The 15,128-nt window shown below is 39.1% G+C and overlaps 1 protein-coding gene across 1 annotated transcript in view; it reads right to left on the minus strand.

Annotated features, from left to right (window-relative positions):
* The window catches only part of asic1b (acid-sensing (proton-gated) ion channel 1b), a 286,951-nt gene extending 272,984 nt beyond the window's left edge, over window positions 1–13,967 (minus strand). The window contains exon 1 of the mRNA XM_038293188.1: window positions 12,682–13,967. Coding sequence (XP_038149116.1) covers window positions 12,682–13,043 — 362 coding nt within the window. The 5' untranslated portion in view covers window positions 13,044–13,967. The remainder of the gene's footprint in view (window positions 1–12,681) is intronic.
* Window positions 13,968–15,128: the final 1,161 nt, after the last annotated feature.

Below are 15,128 nucleotides of genomic sequence, written 5' to 3' on the forward strand. Positions count from 1 at the left end.
CAGGTAATGTCAGATTTATAGAGTCTTTGATGATGCTTGGTGAAAAATTAACTACAGTGCTTAACATTATAATGCTGCTGTGAACACGGCGTGGCCTCTGGACTGATGTTTATTTAGAAAAATAGTCTGGGAGGGATGCATTTCAATGCTGATAAATACCTGCTGAAAAACCCTTGATTTTTCCTCCAAAGAGCTTCCAAGCATAACTGCATAATGTATAGCCTAAATGTTTTGCACTCATAAAAAGCAGAATTTTAAAGCCTGGTCCAGCTGTTCGCTGATGTTCATCAAATTTAACAGGGAGAGAGAGAGAGCGAGGTAGGGAGGGAGAGAGACCATTGTGGTGATGCAAAGACAAGAAAAGGATGATTGTGATTAGAAAGATTTTGCAGGAGAATGTCAAATTACTTGCATAATAATGAGCTGAAAATATAAAACAAACATCATAGAATTATGTATAATTGCAGCGTCCTGCCCAAAAAATAAAATAAAAACTGTTCTGAATAGAAAAAAAAGTTATTTTTATGTAAGCATTTATGTTTCAACAGCTAAGGAGGCATTTATGAATTTATTAAAATTACAAATTTATGTAAAATAACTAAATGGTGCTTTAGGATTTAAAACAGAAAAAAAGCAAGTATAAGAGGCTATAAAACATGTTAGTTTGTTCAATTTTATCAGCATAACAGACCCATTGTTTAAGGTGCTATCTCTTGAAAATTAGAATTTTTCATGTTAAGATTTTTGGTTTGGAGTTTAGCTAAAACCTTCCAGACAATCTGGAGTGTGAAAGTGTCTTGGTTTGTTTTTCTCATGGGCTTTTTCTTCAAACCAGTGGAAAAAAGGGCGGAATCTCTACAAAGCACGATTTTGGTCCTCCTCCTTTATTGATATCATTCATTAACCCCCCCTAGCTTCCATTGCACCCTTCTATTCAATTGTCTATTGCAGGGGTGAACAATTAAAAATCCGAATAAATTAAAAGTCAGAATAAAGAAAATCAACAACCAGTAAACGTCCGGGGACATTTTGTATTATAATCTGTTACTTTCAACAGCATTTAACACTGAAATTTAAATAGGTTTTTATGCATCTATGTTATACATAGAATTTTTACATTAAAAAATATTAAAAAAAAAAATAGAATTTTTTTTTACATTTTAAATTCTTAAGTGTTTTTTTAAGTAGAAAACAAAAATCGTTCAGTTTGCTATATACCATAGACAATTTCCTGATTCACATATTTTATAAAACACTTGAACTGTCTGTTTATTATTTTTATTTTTTTTTCTGTCTTAATGTTGGCAGTGGGCTTTATGCTGCCCTGCAAGGCTTTAAACCTGGGTTTGAATGGAGACTAAGCCATTCTAAAGCACATATCAAGGAGCTCATTTTGAGCCTGGATCCATATTTATTTTTTGTTAATGTTCATGGTGGAGAATCCTGCTTCACAACAGCAGGTTGAGCCAAACATATTAAAAATGTACAGGGTTATCTTTGAGCACGCCATTTCACTTTTCTGTCACCAGTTCACCACAGTTCTTCCAGCAGTCCACACTTTCTCTGCTCTCTTTTTCTCATCATCTTCTCCTTCTTTCCCATCGCCCGGCTTGCCACAGGTTTGCCTGCTGAGTCTAAAAGTAGCAGCAGCAGCAACCCAGACTGACAGCAGCTCATTGGCTAATTTGGATCATGTGCAGCCTGGTGCTGGAAGCTCTGGAGGGCTTTACCGTATTAACAGGAGGAGCGGCGCAAGTGAAATTAGACACTATCGTTGGACAACATGCGATAATTTATAAATGTTTTGCATCGGGTCGGGTCCGGATCAGCCAGCAGGTTGGTCCGGATCTGGACCGTGGTCCTCTAATCCGTGACCTCTGGTCTATTATAATGATCAGGGACCTACAGACAATCTTAAAGTGTTTTTGCCTGTGTGACATTTTAAACTACTTGTGATAAATCTACATGGTGGAGGCAGCATCATGCTCTTAAGATGCTTTTCCTTGGCATGAAAAAAGTGAACTGCGGATAAAGCTGTTAATGACTGCTAAAGATTGTGGTTAAGGTTTACTGTTCAGTAAATAGATAATACAGCCTAAATGAATCCATGGCAATCAAGTACTTTAGAGAATATTTATGTGTTAGAAAGACCCCGTCAATTCTGGCCTCAGAGGAAAAACGGCCTTTCTTATCTGCAAACATGGAAATCTGATCTAGAAACAGATTTTTTTCTGAGAATGAATGAAATACCTCATGCCTGTTAGTGCAAACAAAAACTATTAAGACAGGCTTACGGTTGAGCCAAAACACAAATGCTTATTTGGAACCTATAAAAAGTACAATTTTAATTTAAACATTTTCGTTGTTTGTGTTAAATGCGATACAGACAAAAGGCTACAGACTTTTAAAGAAAAGACGTTATTTTCTCGTGTGATTGAACATGATGTACCAAAGCAATCTCTGCGTACTTAATGTTTTTCATGATAGGTTGAAAGATTCTGTAAGAAGGATGCTTGTTGGGTTGTTTTTTTTTTTAAAGGCTAAGCTAAATAGCTAGAGGAAATTGAAGATACGTGTTTATTCCTTTTTTGCAAAAAGCTGTAATGTGTCAATTTCATTTTCTTTAAAGTTATAAAGTGTACTTGGGGTTCCAGGGAAGATGGATGACTAATAATGTGTATTTGTTATGGGCTTTTTTTTTATGTCCATAAAAGAAAATTTTAAAACAACTGTGTAAAAAAGACTGATTCAGTCAAAGTTCAATCATAAATACAATAGAGAGTCTTTGGCAAACCTTTAAAATTCCCTTTATACATGACATGTATCTGTTCTGTTTAGCTTTGACTAATATGGAAATCAAGGTATTCACATAAACTAAATATTTGTCCAGGTTTGGTTCAGTAAGTATTGTAACAGTTATTCAGTCATGTAAAAAAAACGAACAAGATCATTTGAGTTTTTTCTTCTTTTTTATGCTTCTTTTAAATTTCTTAGTAATGGTCTTTCAAACACAATCATGTTTCTTGTCCTCAAGTCACTTTGAGACTAATTTGTCAATATGCTCAAATTACAATATGCCATTTTGAAGACTAATTTATCTCCAAGCTTTTATTTCTTGGCGGACGGATTGATTATTTTAATATCTCTACCAAATGTTCCTTCCTGATGATGCACTAGCTTGTGACGTGACAATTCCTGTCACCAGCAAAACAGCAACATGATGCTGTGAGTGGAGACGACGCTTCACTTCAGAATTTTGATAGTGTTCCTATGCAGACAGGCGTCCTGTTTTCTCCAAGAGGGCTTCATTATACCTAAACGATTAGATATTAACCTCATTAGACACCAGGACATGTCTGAAAGCAGCTAGTGTCTCTGTCCTTGACTGCATTTGCAAACTATAATCTCATTTTTTGTGTGCAAAAAATTCTCCTCGTCATGCGCTCGATGATTACTTTACATTTTTTTATGCTACATAAGGAGCAATGATTGACAATGAAAGATATTGGGGATTTTTTTTTATTATTATTACTAAATGTATGTAAATGTCTGGTTTCAGCTCTAGGTAAATGGAAAATGGTGTAAAGCTGAAAATACTTACTTAAAAAATGCCATAAAAAGAAGAACGATTGCTGTCAATGTGAAGATTAGGAGCTAAAAAAGCCTCTTCATCTCAATTTTGATCAGAAATGATTGTGCTCTGCCTCACACCACTGGTTGCTGATCAGAGAAAGTTGGGGAGATGCTTCCTGGCTGACTTTGGCATGCACAAATCAAGTGAAATACCAGTTTTTGGCACAATTTCAATGAAGGAATATGATGAAAACATATTTAAAAACTAAATTACATGATTTAAGCCCTTTAAGTTCAGTCATATTGTTTGTTTAATTTTTTTGTTTTGGTTCAATTGCGTTTGGATTGCTGGTTTTCCACTGCATTAATCTGTCCTGTGCAGATGCCCTTATCCCTATTAATATTATTCTACTGTTATTTATCACAGTACAAATATGTTCACATGCACACAGAATCTCTTTCTATGTACATTATACTAACGTCTTATTTGTGCTAAAAATTAACCCAGAAAAGTTTGCATACGAGTTTGCATATGAATTTCAAATTGTTTAATATAGATGCAAAAACTGTCAGTTTCAGGTTTGATAGATTACTATGTGGGTGGAAAATTTGTGAGTGTTTTCAGACATGTAAACCTACTGAAGCTAAAGCCCTCAGCAGTAATTAAGCAAAAACTGCACAAGTAAAGATGTTGCATTTTAATATTATTTTTAGAATAGACGTTTTCAAATCTCCTTTGGTGGTGTTATTTTAGCTTCATCTAGGTTAAACTCTGTAAAATTCTCCTAAGGAGCTTTTACAATCTGATTAGGATTTGGTTAATTAAAAAAAGATTAGATAAGCAATTGTTGCAGCTCAAGATTTTATAATTTTACTGGTATGGACAAGACAGAAATGAAAAGCACTTTTTAAATATATCTTTAGGGTCCTGGTAAGCATGACATGTAGATTAAAAAAATAATCATCCATTTTCTTCCACTTGTTCTTCAGGGTCACGGAAAGCTGGTAGCAATCTCCACCAATTTAGAGTTAGCAATCAACCTAACAGTCAAGATTGTGGACTGTCGGGGAAAGGCGAGCACCCAGGGGGAACCCACACATACAAAGAAAAAACATGCAAACTGCATGCAGAAAAAGCCTAGGCTTAAGATCAAACTCCTCCCGTTGTAAGGAGACAGTGCTACAAACAGCATTAAACATAACAACCCTATATGTGAGTGACACATATAGGTCCACAGGACTTAATAACTTTAGACCCTTCGCCCTGACATCTGTGGTTATGAAGTCTTTTGGGCGCCTTGTGCTTTCACACCTGGAAGAGATCACTGACCCCCTTCTGGACCCCCTATAATTTGCCCACAGAGCCAACAGGTCTGCAGAGGACGCTGTCAACTTGGCCCTCCACTACATCCTCCAGCGCCTGGATTCAGCAGGTATCTACACCTGTTTGTGGATTTCAGCTCTGCCTTCAATACAATCATCCCATCTCTGCTTCAGGAGAAGCTCTCCCAGCTGAGTGTGCCTGCTCCACCTGCAGGTGGATTACAGACTTCCTGTCTGACAGGAAGCAGCAGGTGAAGGTGAAGCTTCTTCTCCTCTGCTCTACTCCCTGTAAACCAACAGCTGCACCGCCAGTCATACGTCTGTCAAGCTTCTGAAGTTCGCGGCGACATCACTCTCATCCGACTTATCTCTGATGGGTGACTAGTCCGCCTACTGGTGGAAGGTTGACCATCTGGCGACCTGCTGCAGGCAGAACAACCTGGAGCTCAACGCTCTAAAAACAGGGGAGATGGTTGTGGCCTTCAGGAAGAACTCAGCCCTCGCTGTCTCCATCACCCCGTGACTCAGAATTAAAATACTTGAAATTTGTCTCTTTTTTTCCCTTTTATTATTTAAAACATATTTACCATAATTTAGTCAACAACAAGAATGTTTGAAATGTCATAACTGATTGTCCCTCCTGTCCCATTGAGAGCTTCGTTTTTCAATGTTTTTAGACCAATTGAATAAGACGAACAAAATGCATTAAATCAAACGCACCCCTCCCCTAAAGGCCCATTCATACCTCACGTTTGGCCTGCACGTCCGTATTTCTGTCCGTACGTTCTATCCGTTGAGTCCTTCATACCTCCGTCCGTTGAGGTGCGCAATAACCCGTATTTCCTCTAGGTGGCAATGCTGGGCGCCAATGATTCGTCATTGATCAAAACATGGCGATGGTCCAAGACCTGATTCTGTTGACATTTTGTACTAAAAACTCAATAGCGCCCCCACCGTTTCCGGTAGTATTGCTCCGTATTGATCCGTTTCGTTCGTAAGCGTAAGCTCCCAATTTTCGTGTCAAAGTACGGACGAAATCGACGGTTAGAACGTATGAAACACTCCACACGTATCCGTATCCGTCTTTTACGTGAGGTATGAATGGGCCTTAAGTCACCACTGCGTGTTTCAGAAGTCGGTGCCTTGCCTGCTGCTAAGTGAACTCTCTTTGACTCATAATAATTTTTTCCCCTGAGCTGTTCAATGGAACAAATAATATGAAAAACAACTATTATCTAACTAACTAACTGATTTTAGTCCGGAACTCTACATGCAGCAGAAAGACATTAAGTTCGTGATCCACGTCATGAAGGCTGGCAATGTCAAGAGCCCCTGTTTGGAGGGGATTGGAAAGAAACAAGGAAAGGATGTTGAAGCTCCAAAAGCACCCAAAATTTTTCATAAGCAATGTTGAATATGTGTAAATAGCCATTTGGACAGCATTTTAGTAAAGGATAGATGTTCAAACTCAATATGCAGCAGTGACTGGTTCTGAATGACGCTTTTAAGTTGGCAGCCGTTCCCGGTACTGCGTACTACCTCTGACTCTGTAAGGCAGGACCGGACTGTACCTACTTACGTGATCCCTAGTTCTTGTCTAGTTTTCTCCTTTAAATATTTTACTAATTTCATTTATGAGCCAAACAATGCAGCCACATTCTTAAAATGAAAAAGCATTTCCAGAAATTCTTTTTCATTTTCACATTTTACATTTCAAATTGAATTTTGGTATGTATTTGCTGGGGTACATTTTGAAAAATAAATCTCAAATGTCTTTTTCTTTTTAATTTTAATTAAGTAAAAGAATGAGCAGTGTTGAAGAAGAAAATGAAAATGCAAATAGGATGATTGATTACTAATTTCATTTATGAGTCAAACAATGCAGCCACATTCTTAAAATGAAAAAGCATTTCTGGAAATGCTTTTTCATTTTAAATATGGTAACGATTTGCTTCCATACCACAACAGAATCCTCTTTCAGGTATTTAAAAAACGTTTAACCAATCTGACTTTATGATTTGGATAAATATACTCTGCAAGATGCCTTGAGATGACATGTGCTGTGAATTAGTGTTATATAAATAAACTAAAAACACAATTGAAAATCATATTCAATATTTTTTACGGAAATTACTCTTCATAATTCACAAACATTACTAGACTACAGGCAAAAAATAAACTGTTATCTAATTCTGCAGTTAGTATATAGTATGAGGTAACAATGAATGCATTGGTATAAAATGGGGGCCAAATTGTGAAGGGCCAAAATGACCTACAGCCTTTCTAAATATTTTTGAAAGGTCTGTTTTGTCATTTCAGTTAGTTCTGCTTTTTTATTTTTTGTTGTGCCATGATTAATAACAAGCTGTTTTTTCAACATGGCTTCTGCCACACTTCAGACAAACTTAAGAGAAAAACTACCCAAAAAGGTGTCTTCTTTCAGAATAAATGTCCTAAACCTTACTTTTCTCAGAGCAAGAAATTAAAATGGAAGTCGCCTCAAAGCCGAAAGAACAGAGAGGGCAAGAAACAATGGGAGATGTGAGAGTGTTAATCAGAGGGACAACTCTGTAGCTTAACAAACAGCACTAATTACACAGGGATAAAGGCATGTTCATCACACAGCTTATGAGACACAAGTTAATTGCCTCAGCTTGTAGTCCCCTCCCTCCATCTAAAGTCAGCTCATCAAAGTCACTTGGAGCAAATGCAGCTATTTTTAGTTTCCTTTTCCCTTTGTCTTGTGCCTTTAGTTCTTTGCTTTTGCTGTTTTTATTTTTATGAATTCTTTCACATCTTCCCTCTTCTTCTATACTTCTACATAACAGCTATAACACCCTGATATTTAATTAGAGCTACCAGAACTAGCGGAGAAGAATATCCACGTATGTAAAGTAAGCACACTCACTGATGCGTATATTACAAAGAGCCTGAAGCATTAGTGCTACAGCTTCGATAAAGGAAATTACTTCCCAGTAGGGATGTCACCTCTGATATGCATGCATGCATGTGGGTCATAGACAAACAATGGTCAGACTGAGAATGGGGAATTGGATCCATGTTAGCTGAGCATGTACAGCATGCACAATATGTACTCTGTACCTTAGGCTGCAGAGCTGTGTGGATCAATATGCTAAAAATAAAAAGAGTGGTGTGTTCAAGGTGGGATTAGAACTCCGGTTTTAGTATGTATTTTATTTGTGATTTAGTGAAGTACTATTTTCCAATGTGTGAGTTTTGTTTGCTGCAAAACAAAGTGAGGGTTTTCATCTGTATCCTTCAAGGGACTGTGATCCGAATAAGACGGGTGGCACTCAAAAACAAAAAGAAAAAATATTTTAACACTTTGAACATGATGCAGTGAATTTATACAAGCTGCTAAAAAACTATATGATCAAAGCACGGTAGGGAGCAACAGGTTTGGAGGGAGAGGGTGTCAACTGAAGAACACACATCTCTACACTGTCACAAAGAGCAGGAGACTTTAAAATGCATGTATGGATATTTATGCAACATTATGGCAAAATAAAATTAGATCAGCGGAAATGTTTTCAAATGTGAACTTAGAAACAGCTAGGATCGGGTATCTGAGAGAGTTCTATGTTCTACTTTTTCTTTATCAAACCATGATATTAGAAACATATTTTATTTCAAAGACATTAGATAACAGGATGAATGTAAAATGAGAGCTTCATATAACAGGAATCATAATTCTCTTCATTATTAACTCTAATGCTAATGCTTTAATTTGCTTTCACTCTGCTTTCAGGGGCCGCCTTTCATGCATGACCCTCCATCTTCCTTAGCTGCGTCAGAAGGCCAGTGGAGTCCAGAGCTTTAAAAGGCTTTACATGCTTTGTCCATGTTGTTTTGCAGTGTTCCCATTGCTCCTATAGTGACAGTGAAAACAGACCAATATTCACAGAGCTTTGAACTTGTTTGGCAGACAAGGCTTCACCCAAGACAATTCAGAAATCGTAACCTATTTGGGTTGAATCTCTATACTGTTGTCAGTGTTTGACTCTAAAGTGATGTTTTGCAGGACTTTAGTGAAATACTAAACTGAAGTATTTTATGAATTTCTTTCAAGAAGCTTTGGGGATCTTCTCACCAAAGTAAAGAAATGTCCAGTTTTCTGACTAAATTCAACAGTTTTATGGATCTCAGTGGATCAGAAAATCATGGAAAAGTTCAGTATCATGTACAATATCTACATTTACTGTATATCATTAGCCTGGCAAAGCCAAACTGAATTACATCGGTGTAATTCAGTCTGGTAAATCAGATCTGGCCGGATCAACCAAAGCGCGGAAGGCAGGACTTCAGGATGCGTCCTGTGTTTCTGTTAGCATAACAGCAAGATGGCAACCACAACGCAGTGGCGTTTAAATTATGCCCTTTAAGTTTTTTTTGTCATTACACTTTCACCAGTACAGAGCAACGAAAGCCTGTGGGGCTTTTTGTGTGGGGTTAAGGGTCTTGCTCTGGGACTCAGAGTGGCATTCTGTGGGGACTGGGCTTGAACTCAGAACCTCAGGATCCCAAGCTCTATGCCCTAACCACTAGGCCACCACTCCCCTAACTTTCTTGGGCACAGATTTTGCAGGTTAGTGGTTCAGATGTCTAAGTGCCTAAGTATGATTGATCTAACTTTAAAACCTCAACGACAGCAGCATTATTGACATTTCTTTTTTATTATTATGTATTTGCTATTCTTAGCTTCACACGTTTCATGGAATACAAGAAGACAAAAACAGCAAGTTGCAAAAACGGAGTTTTCGGGTCAGTCACCTGAGAGCCCCGCCACTGATACGACATATACACGGCATATCAATCTGCCTGGCCAGCCTAGTATATTATATCATACTGCAGTATATGCACTCAGTCCTTTGTAGCGCTGAAAAATCAAACACAACAGGCTTAAATTGGAAAGCAACCAATGTCCCTCCGTTTTTTTCTGAAGACATTTCAACATCTATCCAGGAATATTTAGTTAAAAATGTAAATATATTTAACCAATATTGTGATTGTAAACATATTTAGATACTTTTTTATAATGTGTCACTATTGTTTTCATAACCCTGAAAGCTTTTCCTCTCATAGTCCATTGTGGCAGGATTCTACTGTTACTCGTGTGCAGAAAAGTTGTTACTTCTGAATCTGTGTTCTAGCTGCAACTCTCTTTCCTTCTGTGTTGCATCCCTACCTAAATGCAGAAAATGCACTCTGCGTGGGGACGCAACGGGGCCACTTTTAGGATGTGATAGCACATATTTGCAATGAATACGCACTGTTGTGCATAAGCTCTACACCGTAAGGGGGAGGCGAGAAAAGAGACCACCTTTAATCTGACCTCTCACTGATGACCAGCTCTCGACATCTGACCAATCATGGTGGGTGCAAATTTAGACAGGCTCTCTCATGCAGAGCAATGACACATCAACACGTCATCCATGCGGCATCAGGAATTTGGTGCAAGCAATAGACGTAAAACACAGGGAAACTTCTGCTTCCCTTGATTGTGAGTTTGTTGTTAAAAAAGAACTTTGTGGCACGAGTTGCAGGGGGCCCAAAAATAACATTTCACTTACGGTCCAGGGATGGTCAGGGATGGCAGTTGTGGTGTTAAACCAACTTTAAGCATAAAGGGCTGGAGTGAGAAAGCTCAGTGTCAAACTGTTGTTAAATCTAAATTGAACAAAGTTTCTAACTGCCATTGCAGTTAAATTATTTTCAGTGACTTGCAATTATATTGCTATTATTAGCTTGCATTAACGCAGTAGTGCAGTTTGGCATGGAGGCAATACGCCTGTTGCTCTACTAAGATGATGAGGAGGCCTTCATATGGCTTCAACTCTTCCTCAGCCCCTCATCTTCCTCTATAAAAACACCCACATATTTGCATTGGGGTTAAGGTCAGTCTAGCCTGCTGGCCTGACTGTATTGGACTAGTGACCAGTTCAGGGTCTTTCTCACCGGCCCCCCAGGGTTGGCCACCTGCCCCGTATGTGACCCTAAATTAATAAATGCCTGTAAACAATTAGTTTTTGGACGGACGGTCCACTGGCCACTTATGTCATCAAAGCTGGTATAGATACATATGGTAATGCTGTTGTGTGCCATGTCCCACTAAAATATGAAATCAGAATCAGCTGACTTTAGACTTACTAAAAATGATGGTCCAAAAATAGCAGATGACAGGGTTCCTCTAAATCATCAACAAGCAAAGAAACTTAAAGGATCTCAAGCGACTTGGATTAGCACCTTTTCAATCTTCTTCCAACCTCTTTGATCTTCATTTTTGAACAAAATCCTAAGTTTGCTTTCATCTTCAAAGGGGACTGATGAAATCCTAGAAACAGTCCAATTCTTCTTCTCCTTCACCCAGGTTTGACTTTTTGGATTGTCTCTGGTACAGGAGCGACCTAATAAGCTCAGTTACATATAAAACAAACCATTAGACGATCAAATCATCCACTTTACAGTTATTTCTCCTTCTAGTAAGCATGTGACTTTGAGTCTGTAGCAATTACTCATACAAGCACTGTTTAAAGTTTTAAGCAGTGTTAAATGTCAAATCATTCTGGATTAAACATGTACGGTATATAAATGTACTCTTTATCACACCATATTGTCTCAAAAGTTAGAAAATTTCTATTTAAAAAAAAATCCTGGGTTTTTTTCATTATCTTATGCAGGCCAGGTAGTTCTATGTCAGCCTGTACACCTAAATTTGGCCAATCATAAATCAACGTTCATCAGTCAATCAAATTTTTTCGGTCATAGCTTCTTGATTCATACGGTATGTCGCAGCGTCTGTGTCTTCAGCAAGTGTAGAGCTAACAGAACTGGCAGCGTTGCGAGGCAAGGGCTCAAACATGTACGGCTGTAAGCCTTCTACACCAAACCAAGCTTCTGCCGCTTTTGCCTCTTCCACAACATCTTCGTCCCCGCTTTCCTCATCTAAATAAAAATGGATGATGGAGGAGACTCATCCACGACCTCCGACACTAAACCCTCCTTCTCTTGCATGTTTCCTCTGTCCATAGCGTTCCTTGACAGTGTAATTTCTAAGTCACCAGTTTAGTGCTACTACTAGCACTAAGTTGCTAACTGGTTACCAAGATGCTTTCGAGGAACCGGCCACAACCAAACTTGCTTGCGAACCTTCCACCACAACAATCCCACCCTTTAGATAAACGACTAATCACATTCACTTTATTCACTAGTGTTAAGTCGTGCACCACTCGGGAGAATTCAGAAATGCAACTGTTTGAACAGCCGCTTCCCTACGACTTTAACCAACTTTGGTGTACATTTTCCTTCCACTCAACTTTCCATTAACATGTTTGGATACTCTGCATATCCAGCTTTTTTAGGTAATAGTAATTGTTTGTTCACCCTCAATATGTAAAGTGTCAGAGCCAACTGACTTTTTTGTGACAGCCCAGGACAATTTTTCTTTTCCGAGAAACTTTAAATTTTAATGGCTGTTACTCATACATAATAATAGTGTTAAATCTTATTAAGCAACTGAAGAAAATCCACTTTTCAGTGACAGACTTATTTATTGAGATACACTTGAAATTGTTTCAATTACTTAACTTTTATAGTATCTCAGAAGGAGTGCATGAGTTAATTCCTATTAAAACATGAGTTTAAAACTTTACTCCACAGAAACCCTTTATTGCACTTTGATATTTTGGTTTTAATGATTGAAACAAGATGTCAAAGGTGTTTATGGCCAAAACCATCAGAGGCTTAGTTTCAATTAAACTTACACACCTTCCATTGAGCAGGGCGAGGAAGTCCCCCGCGTGGTACAGGTCGTTAGGAGTCACCTGGCTGAAGCGGAAGGAGTTGAGGTTGCAGAAGGTGACCGCAGGGAACACGATCATGGACGCGGCCACCTCGTCCAGCTTGGTGACGTGGGGATAAGCGAAGTAAAACTGCACCCTGTCCACGCAGACCATCACCAACACCCCCAAAGAGGCCATGAAGAACACGATCCACAGGCTGCGCTTCACGTACTTTCGTTCATAAGTGAACATGTGCGAGATGCCGTGCAGCGTGGACCTGGTGGCAAAAACTTCAATGGGAGCCGGCTGCTTGTAGTCCATGTCCTCCGAGTCCGCTTTCAGATCCATCGTTCCCAGCAGGATGACTTTAGATGGCTGCAAACTGCGCGAGTTGGGATTATGAATAAGAAGATGCTTTATTTATGAGGAGGATGTTGCCAAGTTCACGCCCTTCCACGCGTGGATTTCTCGTGCAGTCTATGTGAGAGGTTGCGTCACTGACAGCCGGTTAAAAAAAGGTTCAAAATCAGAGCGTTTGCAGAAATTTGCATCAAAGAAATGATTCCTTCCAGTGTGCAGCGAGCAGATGTAAGAAGCATGCGATATTTTCTGCCTCCGTTTAAAGTCACAGTTGCATATTAATCATAAAAACACGGCGCGCAGCGCGCATGGATGGGTGCCAGCGCTGTCCTCTCTTTTGCACACTTTTGAAATCTAAACGAGTTGATCCCACAGTGATCGACAACAGCAAAGCCAGAACATGAAAGCAGGAGATAATCACAGCTGGAAGAGCAGGAAACAAACCAGGGCGAGATGGGGAGAAGGGAATTAAGAAATCAAAGCGCTGCTGTTTTCTCTCTCATTGCAAAGCAAGAGAGTAGATTGGAAACGTGCTTTTTCTTCCAGATCCTCATATGAAATCCGAACACGTGCAGAATAAGGAGCAGCCGCTGATCTGTGGCCTGTTAATGTTTTAAAAGCAGTCGTCGGTTTGTCCTCCTGGGTTTTCCACAGCTGAGCCGGGTCTGTGTCAGCGCTGCCTCGGTGCGCCTCTGCTCGCATCCATCCCCCCAGAACTGCCTTCAAAACAATGCAGGAATCAACACTCGGAATATGTTGGCATCCCTTCTATGTTTTTCAAGTTTATGCAGAAAAAAACAAATGTGCCAAGGCTCCCTGGGTGAATTATCACAGCCTGGAACACCTTTCCTCCTGAATTCAGAGGGGATCCAGCAGCTGCGGTTGGTTTGCCTGGTTTATTGGTCCCAAACAGGGGAGAGCTGTGATAGGACGGCGCACTGAACGACTCCAACGCCTTTGGTTGATGCAAAGCAGCAATTAGAGTAAAACTACTATGTCTGTGATCAGTTTTCTGATACTATATGAGCCCTGACCTAAAGTTTTTAATCTCTAGTTTCAAAAATGATAGTCAACTTAGAAGAGAAAACCATTTGCTGAATTTTTGCTTGGTTAAAAAAATGTAAAAATAACTTTTGCCTGCAGAGTGGCCTCAGATTTAATCCTATTAAGAGTATTTTAATATGTTGGTGAAGATTCTCAGTCATTCAGGTCATTTCATTCCAAAAAAGTTTTTAAAAAATAAAAACAATCCACTGGACTTCGTTTCCAAGTTTGAAGATGTTTCGCTTCCCATCCAGGAAGCTTTTTCAATTCAAGGACCCAGGACACGCTGGAGGGACTATGTTTCTCGGCTGGCCTGGGAGTGCCCTGGAATTCCCCTGGAGGAGCTTGCCCAAGTGGGTGGGTGGGTGGATGGATGGATGGATGGATGGATGGATGGATGGATGGATGGATGGATGGATGGATGGATGGATGGATGGATGGATCTCATCTTCTGACTTCTGAATTGAAAAATCTTCCTGGATGAGAAGCGAAATGTCTTCAAACTTGAAAAAAAAGTCCAGTGGGTTGATTTTACCTTTTTTGGAGAAGTATTTTAATACCCATTCTGTGACTTTAAAGATGCCTTTTAAAAAATGTCCCTATATGATTTGTCACCGGTAAGCAATATCTTCTTGAACTATTTGCTCACTAACAGCTGCAAGTGTTTCAGGGCGTTTTTAAACATTTGGAGACTGAAGTTTGGCTAATGGTTCTTTACAAATAAAAAAATCTTAAACTCAGTCAGGTTGGATGGAGAGCTTCTTCATGCACACTTTGAAGTCGCAGTCGATACATTTTGGGTTTTACTTTGACTAGGCCATGATAACCTTTGGATACATTTTGATTTAAAACTGTCCTCTGGTTGTGTATTTTGCATTATTATTTTGTGAAATGAAAGCTTTGTGATCAGAAAGAAGAAAGTTGTTCAGATTTTAAGAAACTGTTCCATAAACTTACCCTCCTTTATACCTCTGCACAACTTTCTCTTTCCTTTCCTCTTTCCCATGCTGTTTTTATTCTTAAAAACAC

The sequence above is a fragment of the Cyprinodon tularosa genome, unplaced genomic scaffold (genome assembly GCF_016077235.1).
Source record: "Cyprinodon tularosa strain WSP-4 unplaced genomic scaffold, ASM1607723v1 ctg322, whole genome shotgun sequence".
Taxonomy (NCBI): domain Eukaryota; kingdom Metazoa; phylum Chordata; class Actinopteri; order Cyprinodontiformes; family Cyprinodontidae; genus Cyprinodon; species Cyprinodon tularosa.